Source organism: Saccoglossus kowalevskii, chromosome 21 (assembly GCF_978046115.1).
Source record: "Saccoglossus kowalevskii chromosome 21, keSacKowa6.1, whole genome shotgun sequence".
NCBI lineage: Eukaryota > Metazoa > Hemichordata > Enteropneusta > Harrimaniidae > Saccoglossus > Saccoglossus kowalevskii.
This window is the reverse complement of record NC_140661.1, coordinates 16,012,339-16,036,570: the sequence shown is the minus strand read 5'-3', so window position 1 is coordinate 16,036,570 and position 24,232 is coordinate 16,012,339. Positions and strand designations below refer to the sequence as shown.

The 24,232-nt window shown below is 33.7% G+C and overlaps 1 protein-coding gene across 12 annotated transcripts in view; it reads left to right on the top strand.

The window, feature by feature from the left end:
• Positions 1-24,232, top strand: part of LOC100366588 (intermembrane lipid transfer protein VPS13A-like) — a 135,933-nt gene that overhangs the window by 76,676 nt on the left and 35,025 nt on the right. For 8 of the 12 annotated variants that reach the window (XM_085495453.1, XM_085495448.1, XM_085495450.1 and 5 more), the window contains 14 exons: positions 824-1,098; positions 2,456-2,578; positions 3,516-3,671; positions 4,328-4,427; positions 5,373-5,575; positions 7,707-7,832; positions 8,110-8,271; positions 12,605-12,733; positions 13,931-14,077; positions 14,504-14,668; positions 15,007-15,161; positions 15,633-15,756; positions 19,754-19,804; positions 21,143-21,193. In XM_085495453.1, the coding sequence (XP_085351579.1) occupies positions 824-1,098; positions 2,456-2,578; positions 3,516-3,671; positions 4,328-4,427; positions 5,373-5,575; positions 7,707-7,832; positions 8,110-8,271; positions 12,605-12,733; positions 13,931-14,077; positions 14,504-14,668; positions 15,007-15,161; positions 15,633-15,756; positions 19,754-19,804; positions 21,143-21,193 (1,967 nt within the window). The remainder of the gene's footprint in view (positions 1-823; positions 1,099-2,455; positions 2,579-3,515; positions 3,672-4,327; positions 4,428-5,372; positions 5,576-7,706; positions 7,833-8,109; positions 8,272-12,604; positions 12,734-13,930; positions 14,078-14,503; positions 14,669-15,006; positions 15,162-15,632; positions 15,757-19,753; positions 19,805-21,142; positions 21,194-24,232) is intronic. The other 4 variants (XM_085495458.1, XM_085495456.1, XM_085495454.1 and 1 more) reach the window with 2 other exon arrangements.

Below are 24,232 nucleotides of genomic sequence, written 5' to 3'. Positions count from 1 at the left end.
ATTAACATCAGTACATGGACTTGTTTTGTTTAATGGCTATTATTGACTAGGCGACTAAAGATGAAATTGATGTTAGTGCTGGTGTGAATATTATTTTGTACATATATTTGTAAAGGGTGCGACATACTGAAATGGTACCCATTGTTCTTGAATTGACTGACTCATTAGTTGAATCACTAGACAACATGATGAATTTTGTTTGACTTGTTAGCTCTGCTGTTGACTTAGTCGAGCAGAGCTTATCATATGAGTTATTGTCCATCAGCATCCTCGTCGTTTTCCGTGTCAACTTTTTACTACAATTCTTGTTGCTTTGATACTTGGTGTATATGTACCTTGGGCAGACCTGTCTTAGATTTGTTCATTTCATAATGATATCTTTAATTCTTTAATTTCGATGAATATTTTTTGTCATTTTTGATAAAAAGTGATATTTTCGACTTCTTGTTGAAAACCGCGAGTCTGATTGCTTTGATATATATATATATATATAGGTACTACATGTTGATCTCTCTCAGATTTGTTCATTTTGTTAAATGATATCTTCATTTCTTTAATTGAAACAGCAAAGCTATCTCAGCGGAGAGGCTGCTTGTTTAATTTTATTCAGGATTTGCTCTACTAGAAAAACATTTGAGAGACCATGTAAAACAAAAAAAATTGTGTTGCATTTCATTGAAATATGATTTACTTTGAATATAAGTAAAACACGCCTCTGTAGTTTTAGTGCATGTGCTACTTCCATAGCACACCATTTTCCATTTAAACATTCAGCGTTACATTTCTAGGTATAGTTTTTCATGTCTTGTTTTTCCTACGACAGTCACTGTCAAAGTCAAGAAGATGTTCGTCTGCCTGTGTCTTGAGTATCTGTTAACAGTGGCTGACTTCTTCACCAAGGGACTACCAAAGAAAGAAGCAGAGGAGGAATCCCCGCTGCAGTCCAAAGCCGTGCAGAAAGTTGAAAAATCACCTGCTACCGCAGAGAAGAGTGAAGCACCGGTCGGAACTATTAGGATTAAGCTGACTGTTGAAAACCCTGAGATTGTTCTTGTCGCTGATGCTACAGATCTGGAAACTGCTGCACTTGTACTGCAGGTAAGAGGACGCTGTTTGGTTTGCTATTCACCTTTTCTGTTAGTAACGCAATCTAGACGTCGATGAGTGAAAGTTTAAATCAATAACTGTGTTGGGTTGTGTAGTCGTTCGTCCACAGACCGTATTCATTATTGACCTCCCGCGATCTCATTGAGACATGCGAGAGCCACATAACTTGTTTTAACCCTCCCTTCTCAAACAGTGTCTCATTTATTATCATCACGTTCTCTGCCCCGCTGATCAATGTAAACAGTGGACTCAATGGTGGCAGAACAAAACAATTTTCGTGGGGCGGCTTTTTCACTCTCATTTAGATCTCAGCCACCATTTGCAAATACGGTATATTAGAATACCGTATTTACTCCATTAGATGCACATCTCCAAATACTGCATTTGATATATATAACTGATTCAGAATCATTAAAATACGACTTTTATACTTTGACCATAACAACACGTTCTGTAATTTACATGTGCTACTAGTAGAGCAAATTAATATATACATGTATATACACTTTAGTAATATTTTTTTGAAAACAAATGTTTTCGTAAACAATATTGAAGCTCATTTTTGTGACAGAAATGAAATTATGGCAAGAAGGCGCAGTTCTTAACTTCAAGGACCACCTCATCGCATGATAACTGTTGAATGTTGGTAGTAGTACATGACCACTATGAATATAACACATTATTATACAGTTACAGTGTGCTGTAATTTTGTCGCATTTTGATCCTTCCCTATACGGAAATGCAAATTCCAAATATGGAATGATTGCGCGCGTAAGCGTCCTCTAATAATAAAAACAAACATGGATGCCAACAGGGTTTGACCCAAATCCACACAATGAAGTCCGCTGATTCTGTTGGATTTCGGCATTCCCATGATGTATTCTTGGAAGGAAAAGATGTATAATAATACGAGAATACCTCAAAGTATGCACTCAGACAGTACGCCACGCATCCACCTCCGCTGTGCATCGGTCGATACTCCAGCTGGGCTGTCTTTGTGCATACTTTGAGGTATTCTCATAATAACCTTCTATAAGTATAAAAACATTATATTAATAAAGGACACAGAAGTAAATATTTTTGCCATAGACTGTAAGTTGAACACTGTGATTTTAAATACACTGTATGATGTGGCTACTGCGATGTGTCACAAGAATAAAACTTGATACCCGCAGTTTTACATCCTCCATGTTTTGACACCACTCTTTCAACTGTGGTGACAATGATCCTAGCATTTAGACTTGTTTCTTCCCGCCTAGCCAACCACAGTGAATTAACCATCTTTACACAACTCAGCCATCTTCTCATCATACTAAAACTGCAGTTTATTTATTTTATTCACTTTCAGACTGAAATTGAACTTGGTATGACAATAAGTCCAAGCAGATTGACAATGAGTGGTGCAGTCCACAATTTACAGATAATACACTGTCCATTTCTAAGGAGCAAGCGGCCTATGGACAGTTCAAAGGTGAGTGAAGTCAAAGAAAATCCACTGTTCCAGTTGAAAACACTGATACACATAAATTACTGTAATTTCACAAACTCAGAAGAAGGTACATGTATGTGAGGATATGACTAGGCGATACATGTAGTTGCTCATAAAATAAGTGAGGTATACTTTTACTAAGACACAGCCACTTGCCGCTACATGTTTCACACCACAAATTTTGAAAAAACAACTTTTCAAGTGTGCATGTATTTTAATGTGTTTTATTTGACCCTTAGAGCACCAAATTTTAATTTTCACAGAATTTAATCTTGATTTCAGACCAAATAGACAAAATGTGAAATTGCTTCAAGATTTTGATCAAAACATTTTTGTCAACATTTTCTGGAAAAGTGCAAATGGAACTATTTTGTGGATGTGCCTGAATTTGACTTAGGTGTTCAGAAGGTTAATATAATATCAGGATAAGCAAGCCATATTTCTCAGAGTGGAAACCTGTTGGGTTTGGAAATGGCGGACTGATACTGTAAATCTGGAGTGATCTGTCAGCTTGGTCAATAATATCAGTGTAGTTGAATCAATTTTACTTTGGGGATTTTCATTTTCTGTGATGAGGCTGTTTAATATCGTACCTTTTAATTTCCTAATATTTAGGGTATTTAATCTATTGATTTTATTTGTAAAATAGCCTTGCATTTCATATTTACGTTGTCATTTAACTGTAATATGAGAGTTACATATACATATACAACGCATATTTGAACATGTTTTGTTGATGAAAGTACTTGTACACCAGGTTATGGACAGTAACAAAAGCTTGGAGCGTGGACAACTTTAACTCAGAGTCACAGTGACTTGCGAAATGTGTTTAAAAAATAAATTATTATGGTGTTTGTTGTGTCTTTTCTCATGTGTGTGTTGAACTCGTGTAATTCTTATTTTATTGCTGTTATTTTAGGTGTTACAACCATGTACGATAAGCCTGCACCTCTCACAGCCTACAAACGAAGGACAACACATTGACATCGCTGTAACTGAGATAGCATTAAGTGCTTCGCCTAGAATTATACAAACCATGTCGGCCATTGCTGCAAGTATGAAACCACCACCTGAGGTAAAATGTTGCAGCAAATTTCATAGAGATTGCCGATTGGCTTAGCAGTAGTTTTGTCAATTCCACTTGATGGCTTTCAAACTTATATTACCAGCACATTTTGTGCTTTTCAATATGAAATGCTTCAGACCTTGTTTTGCGAGAGAGGGATTGCAAAAATGCAGGGAAGATAATAATTGAACGTAATACAAGTGAATTAAGTTAGTCTGCTATTCTATATTTTCTGGTTTATTCAATAAAATATGGCACAATGACTTTTGCTGTTTTACCTAATGCAAATGTCGTTTTTGTCAATTTTTCACATGATGCCATGCATGAAGCAATATTAGAAAGTCTCATATTTTAATAGACCTTATATGTAAATACCCGGCAGGATCTCTTGAGAGTGAGAGTGCTACAACACTTGCTTTTGTACCTCAAATCACATTCACTATTCTTCTGACTGATGTAACCATGGTGATGAAACAGTGAACATGAGAATAGAACGCTATTTGAGGGGCTGGAACGAATCTTGTCTCTCTCACTCTCTCAGCGAGTTCTCTGAAGCCATTTGTGATTAAGGTTGGGATACTTACAACTGCTTGACAGTTTCTAAAAAATAAAGGGCAAGGTTTCTATACTTATGTATATGTTAATAAGGAATTTTTCTCTCATAGCCGGATGAGGAAGAAAAAAGAAAAGCTAAAGAATCTATACCTGTTGATTTATGGACTGTTAAACATCTACAAGACTGTAACTTCTGGTTTCTCAAGGAAGGTACAAGGTTACATTTTGTATATGCATGGTTTCTTTAGTGCAGTGATTCTGCTTATTATCCAAGTTGCTAGGATTTTTTAAATTTTACTCTGATGAAGGTGAAGTTGCGTGGAGCAATTTATAATATTGATTGCCTGTTGTTGTTAGCAACAATTTCATGGTAGACCTATATCAGAATAATTAATCACATTATGTATATAAAATGAGTTGTGACATCATGAATAATTATTAACATTTATGTATACAAGTTATGATGTCATGAATAATTAATCACATTATGTAAATGAGTTGTGACATCATGAATAATTATTAACATTTATGTATACGAGTTATGATGTCATGAATAATTAATCACATTATGTAAATGAGTTGTGACATCATGAATAATTATTAACATTTATGTATACGAGTTATGATGTCATGAATAATTAATCACATTATGTAAATGAGTTGTGACATCATGAATAATTATTAACATTTATGTATACAAGTTATGATGTCATGAATAATTAATCACATTATGTAAATGAGTTGTGACATCATGAATAATTATTAACATTTATGTATACGAGTTATGATGTCATGAATAATTAATCACATTATGTAAATGAGTTGTGACATCATGAATAATTATTAACATTTATGTATACGAGTTATGATGTCATGAATAATTAATCACATTATGTAAATGAGTTGTGACATCATGAATAATTATTCACTTTTTATGTATACGAGTTATGATGTCATGAATAATTAATCACATTATGTAAATGAGTTGTGACTTCATGAATAATTATTCACATTTTATGTATACGAGTTATGATGTCATGAATAATTAATCGCATTATGTAAATGAGTTTAGTGACATCATTTGAAAACACTATATTCATTCAACATTTCTCACTCCCTGAGATAACATTGCAGTTCAAAAAAAATTTTCTTCAGCTAAACCAATTGATGACGATTTTGTGCTGGATCCATGTGATCTTCTTGAAGAAGAGACACCAGTGGAAACAAGAGGAGACCAATTATTGATGAAGATTGAAAAGATATGTTTGACATTAGAGGCCGGGATAGGAACACAGACCTTACCTATGATCATGCTAGAAGCAAATGTAACAACTGAAGTCAAAGATTGGACATCTAAGGTACATTGACCCCACTAAATTAGACAAATATCTAACACAAACAGTAATGTGGGTAATTAGCAGTGACTAACGAAAAAGTGGACTGGCTTGAAGCATTTTTAGTCCCCGTTCGGACGCAGTCTGAAAACGGGGACTTATGTTTTGCCCTGTGTGCGTCCGTCCGTCCGTGCGTCCGTGCGTCCGTGATCACCTGTATCTCGAACATGCATGGACCGATTAAGTTCAAACTTCACTCATACATCACACATTATATGGGACATATGCACATGCATTTTTTTCATGATCCGATTAACGATAGCCAAATAGCGGCCATTTTAAGGTCGAAAATGCATCAAAATCGCACATTTTCACCATTCCGGACCCGGATCTCAGTTATGCATGGACGGATTTTGTTCAAATTTGGTACATACATTAAACATAATAGGACCTTGATGCACGTCATTTTTTTTTTTTGGATCGGGTTTGAAATGGCCGACTGGCGGCCATTTTGTTTTAAAGAATTCAGTTCTGGATCCGTATCTGAGACATGCTTGGATTGATCGAGTTCAAACTTCACACACACAAGGTACATCATGTCACAAATATGTATGTGCATTTGTTTCATGATCTCATTAACGATAGCCAAATGGCGGCCGCTTTAAGGCCGAAAATGCATTGAAATCGCACATTTTCACCATTCCGGACCCGGATCTCAGTTATGCATGGACGGATTTCATTCAAATTTGGTACATACATTAAACATAATAGGACCTTGATGCACGTCATTTTTTTTTTCGGATCAAGTTCGAAATAGCCGACTGGCGGCCATTTTGTTTTAAAGAATTCAGTTCTGGATCCGTATCCGAGACATGTCTGGATTGATCAAGTTCAAACTTCACACACACAAGGTACATCATGTCACAAATATGTATGTGCATTTGTTTCATGATCTCATTAACGATAGCCAAATGGCGGCCGCTTTAAGGCCGAAAATGCATTGAAATCGCACATTTTCACCATTCCGGACCCGGATCTCAGTTATGCATGGACGGATTTCATTCAAATTTGGTACATACATTAAACATAATAGGACCTTGATGCACGTCATTTTTTTTTTCGGATCAAGTTCGAAATAGCCGACTGGCGGCCATTTTGTTTTAAAGAATTCAGTTCTGGATTCGTATCCGAGACATGCTTGGATTGATCGAGTTCAAACTTCACACACACAAGGTACATCATGTCACAAATATGTATGTGCATTTGTTTCATGATCTCATTAACGATAGCCAAATGGCGGCCGCTTTAAGGCCGAAAATGCATTGAAATCGCACATTTTCACCATTCCGGACCCGTATCTCAGTTATGCATGGATGGATTTTGTTCAAATTTGGTACATACATTAAACATAATAGGACCTTGATGCACGTCTTTTTTTTTTTCGGATCAAGTTCAAAATGGCCGACTGGCGGCCATTTTGTTAAAGAATTCAGTTCTGGATCCGTATCCAAGACATGTCTGGATTGATCAAGTTCAAACTTCACACACACATGGTACATCATGTCACAAATAGATATGTGCCTTTGTTTCATGATCTGCTTAACAATAGCGAAATGATGGCCATTTTAAGGTCGAAAATGCATCAAAATCACGTATTTTCACAATTCCAGAACCGGATCTCAGTCATGCATGGATGGATTTTGTTCAGATTTAGCACAATGTGTTGTACATATGCAGGTGCATTTCGGTCATGATCTGCTTTGAATGTATATGTCACTCAAATATGAACGGAACGGGGACGTGTCATTGACAATGACTTGTTTTTATACATTGTAAGTTGTGAACACAAGCAGTTCTGCAGCTCTTGGTTTTGCTGTATTTTTATTTTTTGTAGATTATTTTGTTTTATTACCTATACCAGTTATCATACCAGGCCACAATTGTGGCACCATATTTTGAGCAGTTTTATGTATTTTTTATAATTTTTTTGTTAAATTTGAACCAAATGGGCATGTTTAATTTCCATTGGATACGGATCTCGATAAAAACTTTGAAAAAAAAAAATATTTAAAAAAAAAAATTGTGGGTCAATTTGTAAATGATCACAAAAGCTAGATTCAATGTTTATTGTGTTATTTTACATTATTTCTGATAGTTGTATGTCTCCAGTGATATCAGTATGGACGTCAGTTATTATAACATTGGTATGGCTGAATGGGAACCATTATTGGAACCTGTCGAGGTGGTTGGCGGTCATAGACCATGGGAGCTCAATATTGAGGTAAAGCTCATCCCTACACACTCCAAGCATTGACTTTTAAACTTTTACCGGTATATTAAAATAAACACAAAAACAAAAGCAGCTTATTGTTTTACCATTAGAGGGCGCTATGTTTTGAGCAATCCTGTGCAGTGATGAAATAAAGGAGTATAAATGCTTATTTTGCAATATGTGTTAACATACACATAACAATTTCAAACATATTTGTAATTTTTTTTTTAACAGATGCCTGAATTTTTTCGCTATTAAACATTTAAAATTTTACATCTTATTTCAGGTAAAGAAGAATGAGGAGGAAAATGGTGGGTCAGAAGACGACGATTCCACGATTGATTTAGCATTTGCTCTCCCAGTAATGACTGTTTCAATATCGTCCAATGACATTTTAGAACTGACTATGACAAAGAGCTGTATTTCACTGTTAACCAATCTGGGCAAGGTAAGTTCAAAGTTAAAAGTTCTATACAACCAGTGATGTTTTTTCTAAATTCTGTTAATAACTTTATAGATCCCCCCAGAGGCAAATGGCTGCAGAGATCTCTTGATAAAAAAACAACTCATTTTTGCCCCTCAAATAGTGTTCCATTCTACCCTGTCATTAAATGCACTGTTCCAATTACCATGGTTACATACATTGGAGGAACAGTGCACTCTATAGCAGAAGAGAATGAATACTATTTGAGTAGTAAAAAGAAGATCTCTGTTGCCATTTGCTTTGCGTTTTGTTTTCAGTGTCAGTTTCAGTAGTGATCACATAAAGTATTGTGTTTTAGACGATCACATATTACGGGATTTACATTTTTTGGTTCTTTGCTGTTTGCAGTGTACAAAATAAATCTAAAGTCATATCTGAAAACATATCTGATAATTGATTTGTCACACATTCAGTTTGTTTGGTTGTTTTAATGTATTTTTGTGTTTATTATTTTATTTTTTGTTATATTTATTTTGTACTAGGTGTTCCAAGATGAGGTATTAAGTTTGCCAGTTCTTGCTTTCTGAAAGCCACTGCTTTACCATATATAGTTGTCATGTAGCTCATGTCTGTTCTCTTTTGACTCCATGTGCTTTTGCTTTTTCACTTCATCTGTTACCATGGCAACAATTGGAGCAATTGCACAGATTTATTATAATTCAAGAAGATAGCTATGTTTCCAATTTATTTTAATAATTATATTTAGTTTATGTTGCAAGACATCTCAGACACTTTTGTCTTTGATATTACGGTATAAACAGAAAAAAAGTGTCTGAATGAAGTAATAACATCCAGTGAACATCCAAATCATTCGATAATACTCTTTTTATTTGTTTTGCTATGAGAATTTCAGACTTAATATAAAAAATTACTTTCATGATGCAATGAGAATACCTCATAAAAATGACTGAAAGTATATTTTAAAATGATATTGACAAAAGGGTAGTATTTCTACTGATTTTTGATAACCGTCTGCAACTGCAAATGCTTATCTACCAAGACCTCATGCCTTATTAGCATAAATTAGCATATGATTCGTAGTCCCATGTAATATAAGATTATGACTTATTCATAGAGCTAGTTGATAGTTTTTGCATAATGAGCTGTATCAACTCGCCTTAGGTTTGTGGATAATACTAGCCCATGACGCCACTTGTATCACTTTTATGAACAAAATATCAGGTGATAAACTTGTAGTATTATTATTAGTCTTCTGTACATTGATTCTAGATACATTGTAGGTCTATTCTTTGCACTGTGAGTAGAATGCATAAATCAGTCTTAGACAAAATTTAAATGCTCACTGATCATGCGCTAAATGCCTTCTTTATCATTGCTAATCCAATGGAGATCGATTCAGAAGAACCTTTAATGTAATGTCGGTTGTCATTTTCCAAGAAAAAGGACGTTTATATATGCATGCAACAAAGTAAAATTAGGGACCCTATGTTGTGGTAATGTCTGTTGTTTATTCTGTATTATTGTGTGTGTTGCTTAATTAATTGTAAGTAGTTTCTATTAATAATCATGTATCTTGGGTAGTGTTCAAAGTTTCTTTTTTTTTTGTAAAATGTAAATGCATTATTAGTGTATTTAAAAAAAGTTAAATGAATTGGCATTTGCAAATCCAGTATTGAGAAAAAATGTGTTATTAATATAATATTCCTCAGAGTTTTTCAATAATTTAGGACAGCTGTGAGTACTCATGTTCAACCACATATGTACCAAAATACAATTTTGAGATAAAAAAAGTTTGCCATTTTTATGGTGTTGCAAAACGTAGTTCACTGATTATACTTATGGATTGACCTCTGTGCGTCCATGCATTCGTGCGTGCATTCGGACCTATATCTCAGACATGCCTGGACCGAGTACATTCAAATTTCACACATACATCATACATAATATTATACATATGTACATCAATTTGTTTCATGGTCTGATTCAAGATGGCTGAATGGCGGCCATTTTTTTTTATGAATTGAATTTGTTCAAACTTGTACAGATACATACATTGTACATTAGACACTATGGGCTCCTGAAGCACGCCATTTAATTTGTCAGATCAGATTCAAAATGGCTGACTGGCGGCCATTTTGTTTTAATAGATACACTTGAATGCATCATCAAAATCAAGAATTTATGAATGGATTTTGTTCAAACTTGGTACATACGTTCATACATGTCTTTCTGTTTTTCAGATTGGATATAATATCTCTGCCATGCTTTGGCTGATTATGTTCAACTTTTATATATTCATTATAGTTCATGTCATAAAAATATAGGTATATTGGCTTGACTATTTGATTCCAAATGGCCGACTGGTGGCTTTTTTTGTGCAGAAAAATGATAAAATTCAAGAATTTATAGATGAATTTTGTTCAAACTTGGTACATACATTGGACATTATGGGACCTTATGCATGTCATTCTGTTTTTCAGATCAGATTTAAAATGGCTGACTGGTGGCCATTTTGTTTTAATGAATGCAGTTATAATGCCTTATCTCTGCCATGCTTTGACTTATTATATTGTTTTGACTATCTGATTCAAAATGGCCGAATGGCAACCTTTTTTCTGCTGAAAAATCATCAAAATCAGAAATTTAGGGAATGATTTTGTTCAAACTTGGTACATATGTTGGGCATTACAGTACCTTTATGCATGTCATTTTATTTTTGAAATCGAATAAAAATGGCTAACTGGTGGCCATTTTGTTTTAATGAATGCGGTTCTAGAGCCGTATTTCTGACATGATTTGACTGATTATGTTCAAATTTCATATATTCGCTATACATCATGTAATACATATACAGAATGATGTATTCAAAATGGCCGACAGTGCTATTTTGTTTTATTAATGCTGTAACACAGCAATATCTCCCGATATGGACAAGTACTCATTTGACGATCAGAAGCAAGATGGCTCAATGTCAGTCATTCCTATTATCAAGCATCAGCCGCTGGATCCATACTTCTGACATGTTTATTTTCCAACTATATTACTATAAACAAAACTATATAAATTTATCTTAAGTTTGATAACTAACAGGGACTGTGCCATGCTTCTTTATCTGGAATTTGTGAGCGAAATAAAGCCATTAGCCATTAGAAAATTTGGCTACATCAAATTTGGTTAAAGACGTGTTTCTCACATGCCAAAAATCACCAAATAGCAGTTAAATTATAATTAGTGTACATGTATATTTATACAAAACTCTGCTATGAGTTTAGGGGGAAAATCAGTTATTGGGAACACACAATTTTTCCTTTATCCCCCTGTTGGTTACCACATGTTTTGACTGTAGCGAAAAAAAAAAGTGTGACGAATGAAAAGTTTAATCAATTTAATGATTGGTTTGATTTTATTGAAATGTACTGTTTTATTTTCACTTATTTTGTTTCTCGGTGCCACACATGTGTAATACCTGTGTTGAAAAACACATTACTGTAGAATACTTTATTTTCGCTTGGAATTTATTTTCGCTATTTTCGCTGAAGGGATGATTCCGTGAAAATAAAATCCAGCGAATATACATTTTTTCCTATATTTTACATTAATCTCATCAAAAATCAGTGAAAATAAATTCCAAGCAAAACGCCCAAAAAGCCTTTTCAACGAAAATAAATTCCAGCGAAAATAAAGTATTCCACAGTATTTGTTTTTTTTCACACAATGCACCATGTTCTACTAATAATAATAGAATAATAGAATTATCTCAGCAAAAAGGATATTCTGTGCTCATGGTTTAGGACACACCCTGTGGATTCTAATTTACCTGGGTATACCGTACATGTAGCATCAAAAACACCAAAGTTAACCTTTTCACTACAAGATTTCCTCGCCCAAATTTGTCTGCACTTTTTTCTTATATTCTTCAATATTTCTATGAATGAACTCTAATTTTGGAGCCAACAGACAAAATTTGAGTCAAATTTTAGTTTTTACTCAAAATATTTGGCAATTGTTGTTCCAATCTTCTGAAGGAAAGTGCAGACTGTAAACATGATTACTTGATTGTAAATTTGTGATGAAAAGAGGGAACTGGAGGTGAAAAGGTTAAACCTAGTGATTAATCTTTCTGTTTATAAAAGTATGATCATATATGTGTTCTACAACCCTAAAATGATTGTAATTTATTTGACAGGCATTTGGTGAAGCAGTCGACCAACCATCATATATGTGTTCTACAACCCTAAAATGATTGTAATTTATTTGACAGGCATTTGGTGAAGCAGTCGACCAACCATCATATATGTGTTCTACAACCCTAAAATGATTGTAATTTATTTGACAGGCATTTGGTGAAGCAGTCGACCAACCATCATCAAAATCCTCAAGGAAAGTTGGTGATGTAATCCCACCGTTTATTGTGAAGAATTGTCTCGGTAAAGATATTACTGTTGAGCCTGGATCTGTCTTTGAGGTAGGACACTTTTTTTTTCTACAAATTCAGGGCACCACAGTCATTGCGAGACAAGTTTGAATTTCTTGTTGATTTTACATGTCTTGTATGCGTCACAAGGAACCAATATTTTGACATACCGCTTGCTGAATGGCTCCACAGATGAAATGGAAAAAAGCCAGCGTTAGGCGATTTGTCAATGCTATGACTAATAGATTCAATGAGCAATTAATATTTAATCCTAATCTCTAAGAAGACTGTTCTACGTGCACGTGTTGCTAGTACATCCCCCTGTTCAAAATATTTTTAAAATGTAACTGTTTCAACGCCAGACTTTCTCGCCCAAATTTTTCTGCACCGTTTTTTTTATATTCTTCAATATTTCTGGAAAGGAACCCTATTTTTGGAGCCAACACACAAAGTTTTAGTAAATTTTCAGTTTTTACTCAAAAAATTTGGCTATTTTTTTTTCCAATCTTTTGCAGGAAAGTGCAGACTATAAACTGGACTATTTTGTGATTGCATACTGTATAGTCAATATAAAATGAAAAACACTGATAAACATATTAAGCTAGCTCTTATTATGGATTTTAAGCCTGGTCATTGTACGAATACTAACTGATAAAACAATATTTTAGGTATTTATCAGCATGCAGTGTCAAACTATAATATTACAAATTACATTTATTCATTCATAATCGTGTCTTTGAAAACATCGTAATACAAAGTTGCTACATATTGATATTGAAGTTCTGAGGCCGTTAACAAAATTCACATCTATGGCATGTACATTTAGGTACTCCCGTTTGGTTGAATTCTTAAAAATGATAATTTTAAAAATTTATTGTGAATATTCTCTTCAGTCGATGTCCAAAAAAAAACTCAATTCATAAAATTTTAACACATCATCAACCATTCGCAGACTAATGTTGTTCAAACTTGGTATGAACAGTATGCACAAAGTTTTGCTTTGTAATTCAAAATGTCCAACTGGCAGCCATGTTAGTTTTATTTGTCTATGAGTGTATGACTTCTTAGCCGTTTCTTTGACATAGATTGACAGATTTTGTTTAAAGTTTGTTACAAAAACAAGATATGATTTTGTGTTATCAAATGATATCTCATTGATAATAACTTTCTCATTCGCAATTACTCAATAAAGATTTAGAAAGTCAATGCAAATATAGGGTTGTAATCATAATCTTATATTTTATCCAGGAGAGTAAAGAATCTAACGGTAGAATTGTTATGAAACCGGGACAAAAACTTCCCCTGAATCCCAGTACAGCGGTCAAGTCACTTCTTAGCAAGCGGTCATTCCTCAAAAAAGACCTCTCTGACATGAGAAGGGAAATATCTGTACAGGTTAGTAATATAAAATTTATATCAACTTTGATTTTTAATATTTTATGGTGAAAATAAACTGCTGGTAAAGCATGACACACAACAGATGAGTTTCATGTCCTGTGTGCGTACCATGGATGCTTGGTTGCTTAGCGACAGAAATGGGGGTCTTTCAGTTTTTTGCAGGTACTTGTAAGTTCTCCCTCAGTGATATATCACACAAATACATACAAACACTAAGATATTATAAATTATATTTGTTGTGTGCAAGAATGAAATAGTAAAAAAACAACAACAAAAAACATGTTTTCCTTAAATCACGAACATTTCTGGCTTCAACATATGGATGCCTACAATGTAAAATCAAAATAATCAGTAATTATTGGAATATCCATTTAACTTTTCTGTTTTTGTTTGTATTTTCTCACAACGTTGCTTGCATTGCAGGTAAAAGATTTCAAAGAAATCTTCAACATTCCCATCCATAGAGCGGGTAGACGGCTGTACAATCTTCAGCAAACGGAAGGCTATCCTCACATCTTGTACTCTATTGTTATTGATGTGGAGGCAGATATGGGCAGTAAAATTGTCAACATCAGGTCACCTCTAAGGGTAAATCATTTTAGATTAACTTCTTAATAAATTCATTAATTCACTTTATTTAGATTCATCATTTTCAGTTTTTGTACTAATTTTGTCGATATTGTATTGCATATGGTTCTCAGAATCCTTAAAAATTGTAAACTGGAAACTTCTTCAAGAAACTAACTGCAAACTGGAATACATAGTTGTACTATTGAGTGGTTCACTCATCAATGATCATTCTGAAACTAGTGAAAACAAATGGTGTGTCATTACTCTATAACAAGAGAGTGGAAGGCACTAATTATATGACCAAATTAAAACTGCTTCTTTGAAAGTATTGAGTCTATATCATGTTTTATCTTCAGGTACATAATCATATGCCATTTGCGATGGATCTGTACAGCACTGGTAGTAGCAATGAAATGATGCATTTTGGTAGTGTTGGTGCTAATGAACTTGGCACTGTTCCATTGGTCCCGTCACATGGACAAAATATCTTTGCCAAACCACATGATATGCAGTAAGTACTTTGCATTCCTTTTCATTAGATTACATGTAGATCTACATTAGATGTCCACACGACCAGAGATTACCAACATCTTGATTTTTTCCCATTTATTTTGTTGTCCATACAGAGGCTTTCAGCAGATGATAATGAGAGAAAAAGAAATGACCAAAACATGGTTTTGGGGTTTAAAAAGTATTACTTAATTGTTGATTCATGTTGAGTCATCAACTTTTTAATTATTTTACTCAGTCAGAACTATTTTCTGGAGAAAACTGTCTCAAAGCACACAAAAATGGGCTTTTTTGGAAGTATTTTCAGAAGAATTTATGTTAACTTTTTCACCGCCAGACTTTCTCGCCAAAATTTGTCTGTACTTTTTTCTTAGTTTCTCATTGCATCATTGTCAAAAAAATTATGATTTATTATCATAAAACTGAAAAGCTTGAAATCATTTTTTAACTAAATTTGTTGTTATGTTTTTAGTTACCGTTTGTGCGATTCAGGGATTTCCTGGAAAAAATCCTGGGATCTCAAAGAGACTGGCAAGCCTAATCTTGTATATAGATGTTCTTTTGAGAAACCTGGCCATGCACCGTACTATTTCACAGTAAGTATTGCGTTTAGGGTACAGTCACTTCAGGGAATCTAGTAACTTCTAGAGCGTATTATCACAGTATACCACAGACATTCAATGTGACTAATGTCTCTCATGACTTGTATACATGTGCATTGCCAAGTGCAAATGACTAGTCTGTAGCAAAGATTTATAAGATCTGGCTATGCAATCTATAGGATATTTAGCTGTATGTAAGATGATACGCAACGACGATTTCTTTCTGCGTGCGTGTCAATCGAACGTATTTCTAACAAATCATGAAAGATGGATGCTTTGAAATGTTTGATTGCATAATCGGAAATCAGCAGAATTATCACCGCATTCAAAAATGCAAAATGCATGCAATGTGCACATACACAGACATTTGTAAAAACAGTTTGAAACAAACGCAAACTTCCATTAAATCACTCGTTTGCATTACTATTTCTAAATACTGTAAAATACTTTATTTTAGCTAGAATTAATTTTCACTGAAAAGCCTTTTTGGTTGTTTTGTATGGAATTTATTTTCACTGATTCTTGACGACTTGAGCGTGAAATATAGGGGAAAAGTATATTTGCAGAATTTCATTTTCACTAAATCATCTTTTCAATGAAAATAGCGAAAATAAATTCCAAGCGGAAATAAAGTAATTTACAGTACACATTTGTCTTGCAATTTTGTGATCATGTAATTCAAGTTATTACGAATTGAGATTCTCATCACGTATCACACTGGTTGATGTGATCATCAATCAGCAATTGAATTTTTAAATATTTAATAAATTAGAAATAAATTTGGTAACATCCAAAAACAATAAAAGGTCTTTAATTGGCCAGTTGCATGTGAACACTCAGATAAAACTGCTAGCTGGTATGATCCCATAAAGTAATAATTATTGTGAGTTGAGTTGGATCATATTAACATTTATTTTCAATTGTTGTTTTTCATTAATCTTTGCTTGTATCAAACTGCCATTGGTATATTACATTTAAAAATCCATTTTGTGGCAGGTGTTTTTGTTTGTAGCATGCTCTACATCCTCCAATGGCCATGGTTAATTTTTAGCTCCGCTGTCGACTTTGTCGAGCGGAGCTTATCATATGAGTGATTGTCCGTCGTCGTCGTCCGTGTCAATGTTTTACTTTTTAGCTCCGCTGTCGACTTTGTCGAGCGGAGCTTATCATATGAGTGATTGTCCGTCGTCGTCGTCTGTGTCAATGTTTTACTTTTTCGACTTCTTCTTGAAAACTACAAGCCTGAATGCTTTGATACTTGGTGTATATGTACCTTGGGTAGACCTCTCTTAGGTTTGTTCATTTCATGTTGATATCTTCAATTCTCTAATTTTGGTGAATATTTTTGTCATTTTTGGTAAAAAGTGATATTTTCGACTTCTTGTTAGAAAACCGCAAGTGCAATTGCTTTGATATTACATATATAGGTACTACATGTGGACCTCTCTCAGATTTGTTCATTTCGTGATGATATCTTCAATTCTCTAACTTTGGTGAATATTTTTGTCATTTTTGGTAAAAAGTGATATTTTCAACTTCTTGTTAAAAACCAAAAGTCCAATTGCTTTGATATTACATATATAGGTACTACATGTGGACCTCTCTCAGATTTGTTCATTTTGTGATGATATCTTCAATTCTCTAATTTTGGTGAATATTTTTGTCATTTTTGGTAAAAAGTGATATTTTCGACTTCTTGTTAAAAATCAATAGTTCAATTGCTTTGATATTACATATATAGATACTACATGTAGACCTTTCTCAGATTTGTTCATTTTGTGATGATATCTTCAGTTCTCTAATTTTGGTGAATATTTTTGTCATTTTTGGTAAAAAGTGATATTTTCGACTTCTTGTTGAAAACTGTAAGTCCGATTGCTTTGATATTACATATATAGGTACTACATGTGGACCTCTCTCAGATTTGTTCATTTTGTGATGATATCTTCAATTTTCTAATTAATTTATTTTGGTGAATATTTTTGTAATTTTTGGTAAAAAGTGATATTTTCGACTTCTTGTTAAAAACTGTAAGTCCGATTGCTTTGATACTATTCATATTGTTCATTTTCTAATGATGTCTTCAGTTCTTTAATTGAAATGTGCATTGCTAACAGCGGATCTATCTCAACCGATAGGCTGCTTGTTTGACTTCTTCTTGAAAACTACAAGCCTGAATGCTTTGATACTTGGTGTATATGTACCTTGGGTAGACCTCTTTTAGGTTTGTTCATTTCATGTTGATATCTTCAATTCTCTAATTTTGGTGAATATTTTTGTCATTTTTGGTAAAAAGTGATATTTTCGACTTCTTGTTAAAAACCGCAAGTGCAATTGCTTTGATATTACATATATAGGTACTACATGTGGACCTCTCTCAGATTTGTTCATTTTGTAATGATATCTTTAATTCTCTAATTTTGGTGAATATTTTTATCATTTTTGGTAAAAAGTGATATTTTCGACTTCTTGTTAAAAACCAAAAGTCCAATTGCTTTGATATTACATCTATAGGTACTACATGTGGACCTCTCTCAGATTTGTTCATTTTGTGATGGTATCTTCAATTCTCTAATTTTGGTGAATATTTTTGTAATTTTTGGTAAAAAGTGATATTTTCGACTTCTTGTTAAAAACCAAAAGTTCAATTGCTTTGATATTACATATTTAGATACTACATGTAGACCTTTCTCAGATTTGTTCATTTCGTGATGATATCTTCGATTCTATAATTTTGGTGAATATTTTTGTCATTTTTGGTAAAAAGTGATATTTTCGACTTCTTGTAAAAAACCAATAGTCTGATTGCTTTGATATTACATATATAGGTACTACATGTGGACCTCTGTCAGATTTGTTCATTTTGTGATGATATCTTCAATTCTCTAATTTTGGTGAATATTTTTGTCATTTTTGGTAAAAAGTGATATTTTCGACTTCTTGTTAAAAACTGTAAGTCCGATTGCTTTGATACTATTCATATTGTTCATTTTCTAATGATGTCTTCAGTTCTTTAATTGAAATGTGCATTGCTAACAGCGGAGCTATCTCAGCCGATAGGCTGCTTGTTTTTTGATGCAATGTGCATGGGATGTTTGTCTATCCTATTTTCTTCAACACTAACATGTCTCAATTCCCTGGACTGATAGTTTTTTCACTTCTTTGGTTGCATTGCAAGCTGTTTTGTTTTGAACGATGCATTTATCTCTGACAAAATATGACATCATATAGATCATTGTAGGTTGAGGGCACCCTATTTTTTGAGAATCAAAACGTGGCTTTCAAGGTACATTAAAGTTACATAATGGATGATTGATTAGTTTACTTCCAAAGTTTAAATCACGTCACTTTTCAAATTGTCTTTATGTAGAATGCACTAATACTTGAATTTCAGACGATATAAGTACAATAGACATTGCAACTTGGAGTTTGAATTCCAAATGAATGCATTTTCAGAATATATGTCATACATGCATTGTTTTATTTCTCACAGATTTTGCATTTATTCATCATAATTGAATGTACAAACATTGCATTCACACAATATAAAATGTTTCACAGATGATGCACAGTTTGTAATACAGAGCATTCCTTGCGAATGAATTTTATAGTCATATTCTGAATGTTTTTGTGTTAACACTTACCGGTGCACTCATAGAGGCTTATTTTCTGATATCCCGGTATAGGAATGTCAATATCAAGGTTGATCCAAATATTGAAGTCTTCATATTGATGAAAAGTGAGCAAATAGCAAACGAGTTTCTCACATTTTTTTTTTACATGACAAAATTTTACGAAATTTTTTTATTTATTTTTTATTTTCAAAAAATTACAAAATCCTTGTTATTCTTGAAATATTTTTTTTTTTACAACTTCAAACTAGAATTTATGTAATGTATTAAAATAAGAACCCCTTAGTCACTAGAGGGTGTATGTTATCAGAGAGGAGTGTATTGTTCAGCAATGTTTTCCCATTTTTGTTGAATTGCAGGCGTACCAAGCAATTCAATGCATCAAGCACATCGCTGGGCCTGCTTGCCTGGTCTGTAAATAACGCATGGTTCTAATTTTGGTGTTTGCCATTTAGCCTCTTTTCCTGTGCTGTCTATTCTTTTATCAAGTTTTTTCAAGACTATAACTCAGTTGTATACTTGTAGTGTATTATTTCTTTTCCTATGTAGCATATTTTTTCCAGGATTTCTTTGTCCGATTCATGTTTCTTTTTTTTTGTGTCACTATTGTTGTTTCATGTGAGAAGAAAAATTTATAAGGCGTGTAATGTTGACATTGACAAAATTTGTCTGCTGTGTCTCTCCATAGAATTTACAATCCATCCTCTTCCGCTCAATCTTCTAAAAACTATGGACTCAATCACTTTCTGTCAATAGATGACTATCTTCTCTGAAACTACTTGACTATTGAACTTCTCTTTTGCTGTCTAGATATCATGTAGGGGTTAGATATAGAGAGTGGGAATACATAAAGTCAACATGATGTACAAATGGTAAATGTAGCAAGCAATTAAGCGAGATCTCGCAATGAACAGAAAATCACCTATTGTTGACACCATTACCCCAATGTGCGTTCATTTCTTTCTGTCATCATCAAAACGTCGTCTTTCATCAAATTAATATTGTGTTCTTCATTCATGGAAATCCATCTTCGTATTTGCATCTTGAGGGCAGTGTTCATTCAAGATTGAAAATGAGACTGTAGGCTGTAGTTGTCTTTTGCATGCATGTCTTACTACGGCATGCCATGGTGTCTACATTCTGCCTAGTATTTTTGGTTGGTTAGGTGTTTTTTGCATGGTGGAAACTGAATGAGTAGATTAGAAAAGTTTTATATTTTTATGATATTATACTCAGGCAACATGTTGTCTTCGCAAACAAACAATGGCTATCGTGTAGGTGTACATTGTACAATAGAATTTAACATTTTTTTTTAAAATGAATAAACAGTGCACTCATTGTTATTTAAAAATGCTCATGCAAAAAAATTATTATTCCGGTAATTGTAGACTTCTTCGGGAGGTTATTTGCATAATTTTCCCATGATTCACCGTGATTTTATGCTGCGTGGCATATATATTTGTATCAGTGCTGCACATACTGCATGTTGTACTTATGAGAAGAAACAAGCATTACATTTTCTGTCATTTCTTCTGTGAACCCCGGCTTGTTTTGAACTCATTGGAATTGCATTACTGTTTGTATGTTGCTTGTCTGGCAAGTTACGGTTTCTCTCAAACTGGGATGTGTCACGCACCGCTCGTGCTGACTGCTGTCTACTGCCCTCTGGTGGCATCATATCTGCTTTCCTAGTTAAGTTAGTTAGTTAGGTAGGCTTATAACCGTTTGTGTTATGTTATGATTTCAAGCAAGGAAAAGGTCGGAAGGATGATGATAGTGGGTTCTACATATATTTTCAAGTGAGTACCGCAGATTTTATTTCGCTACGCAAAGTTGCTTGTTTGACAGTCATTGCTGTTACATTTGTTTGAACTTAATATTAGAAACTAGGTCAATAATATGTTGTAAACAAACTGAATTTTTGTCTTCATTATTATTTTTGTGTTGTATAATTAATCCTTTGAATTAATTTATTATATTTAGTATTCACAGCTTTTTTCATTGGATGCACCAAGAAGCAATCTCAAGTACTAATCATAACATTTCAATAAAACTTGGTACATAGATGTCATATGACACTGCACAGACCTGGTAGTGTTTAGGGTAATATCAGTACATATGAATTACCTAATTTGCATAATTAATTAATTTTCAGCTTTTGATATTTCGAGTAGTAATGATCACATTTCAATGAAACTTGGTACATAGTTACTTGAGGACTGTGCAGAGACCTAATTAGTTTTTGGGTAAATATTTGTGTATATTAATCACCTTATTAGCATAATTAGTTAATTTTCAGCTTTTCACCTGATATCTCAAGTACTAATCATCACATTTCAATGAGACTTGCGACATTTTCTAGGACTATGCAGAGACCTGATTAATTTTGGGATAAATAATTGTGCCTATTAATTACCTAATTTGCATAATTAGTTAATTTTTTGCTGTTCTTTGGCTGTTGTACTGATGTCTACAAACCACTCATTGGATTTCAATGAAACTTTTAAAGAGTACCCATCACATTTCAATGAACCTAGGACTATACACCATATTAGTTTTTGGTAAATATGTATGCTTCTTAATCACTTAATTAACATAATTAATTAATAATGATATCTCAAGTATTGATCATCACATTTGAATAAAACTTGGTACATAAATGCTCTAGGACAATAGACAGCCTGATTAATTTTGGGTTAAAATCTGTTCATATTAACTCTCTAATTAGCATAATAATTAATATTTTTTGAGTTCTAATCACATTTCAATGAAACTTGGTACATTGTGCAAACCTTATTAGTTTTACACTTAAATCTGTTCATATCAGTTACCTGATTTACATAATTAGTTTTCAGCTATTCCATCAATATCTCAAGTACAAGTAATTTTGAATTAATTTTTAATGTGTCTTCAATACTCTCAGCACAGGGGGTTCTTTCTAAGCTTTCTTTGATTGTATTTTAAAATAAAATCCAGCGAATATACATTTTTTCCTATATTTATATTCAACTTGTCACAAATCAACAAGTTAAAATAAATTCCATACTAAACACCCAAAAAGTCTTTTCATCGAAAATTAATTCCAGCTAAAATAAAGTATTGTACAGTATTTGTATATATTTTCTTAGGCTTAATCAAACTTTTACGTTGATTAACCACTTAATATCAGCGGAAGTTAAACAGTATTAATTATAAATTCATAATATCTAAAATTTTAGTCAATTTTGTAATCAAATTTGTTCTAGCAATCTAGTGTTCAACGAACAATGTACACTGGTTACAAGTAAACTTTGACAACTACAGTACAGTTCTCGCGGAAGCTTTGGCTTCACTTCAGCGTCAACTTCGCTTCAGCATCGCATCATTATGGCATTGTTATGGCTTCAGCATCCCTTCAATGTCGCGACATTAAAAAGTTAGGCGGTTATCGCTTCGCTTCATTGTGGCCTCATTATGGCGACAATGTGGCATCAGCATCGCTTCATCAAACAAAGAAGTACTGTACTCCTTTCCCCCAAACCTCTTGACCGCTTCCGCTTTTGACCGGTCAATTTCCGTTTTATTTTCGACCGTGCAACAATTCGGACTACTAAAAATTTTCTGGTTTTCATAGATCACGGTTACTAGTTTAGTAACCGTGCATAGATGTTGAACAACCGTCAAAAGTTCAAATACTTTTTGTTTTAACTATCTATAATTATATGCACGCAATCTGACCCTTTGACCTAGATTTGGCTGGGATTGAATATTTTATTTTAGACAATATTCCGACGTGACGCACTGCTACAAAATGTATTCAACAGAAGTACAACATGGTTGTCTGGGTTTCTTTTCCTGATTGTGTTGAGTTTACGATTTGTATAATTATTGTTGTTTCCCCCCAAGCAGAAGACAAGCCGAAGGACCATGAAGCTAAATAGAATTCCCACGCATGGACGTGGACTGAGTGAAAGAAAATATTTCTAAGGCTAAAATAAAAATGACCTACTATTACACCTCTTTGTGTATTTGTCAATTTTGTATATATTTGGTATGACCGTATGATCGTAAATACCTAGAAAATTCTCGTCTTTCGTTAATAATTTCATTTGTTCGAAATGTCTACCGACCGTAATTTGTTTCTCCAAACGGTCCCGACGTCCGTCATTCAACACAATCAGCATTTATTTATCGCAATTCATGGGGATCGTGTCCCTTAATTTGCGGGCTGTAAAACCAAATAATTAAACAAGTACTATTTATTGTATTTTTGTTTTACCTCGCGAAACTACAACAGAGCGTAGAGTTGTCGCGGTTAAATAGTCGCCTTGAAATCGATGGAACTTCAACTACTAGTATCCATTTCTCGCCTTGAAATAAAAAAAATCGAAGAGCATCGGGGGATATATTATTAACCAGTCTTACGAATCGCTAGCTTTATTTTATTCGAATTTATAAAACTCACGAGTTTTCGACATTTGTTGGCAACTTCCGCGCTAAAATGGTTGAAAATGTGGGTGTGGTTTTCTCGCAAAGTCCTGTTGATAATATACGGACTAATATGGTTCTGTGACCCAGGTCGTGCTCCGATCAGGTGACTCTCAGCCAATCAATGATGTTGTAACCAAAACATATTTAACGCAAATTGAAGGGTCGTCGTACCATCCAATCTCCATCGTCGATTCACAAAGTTTTTTTTGTGCTGTGACAGGTTTCGCAATTATTCACTGGAAAACATCGGTATATTTTGACAAACGGATGGGATTTTACATCAGTTCAAAATAAAGAGAAAAAAAAACAGGGCTGAGATACAAATCAGTTTTGCAAGTTGGAAAATAAGGTAAACCAGACTGGGATCG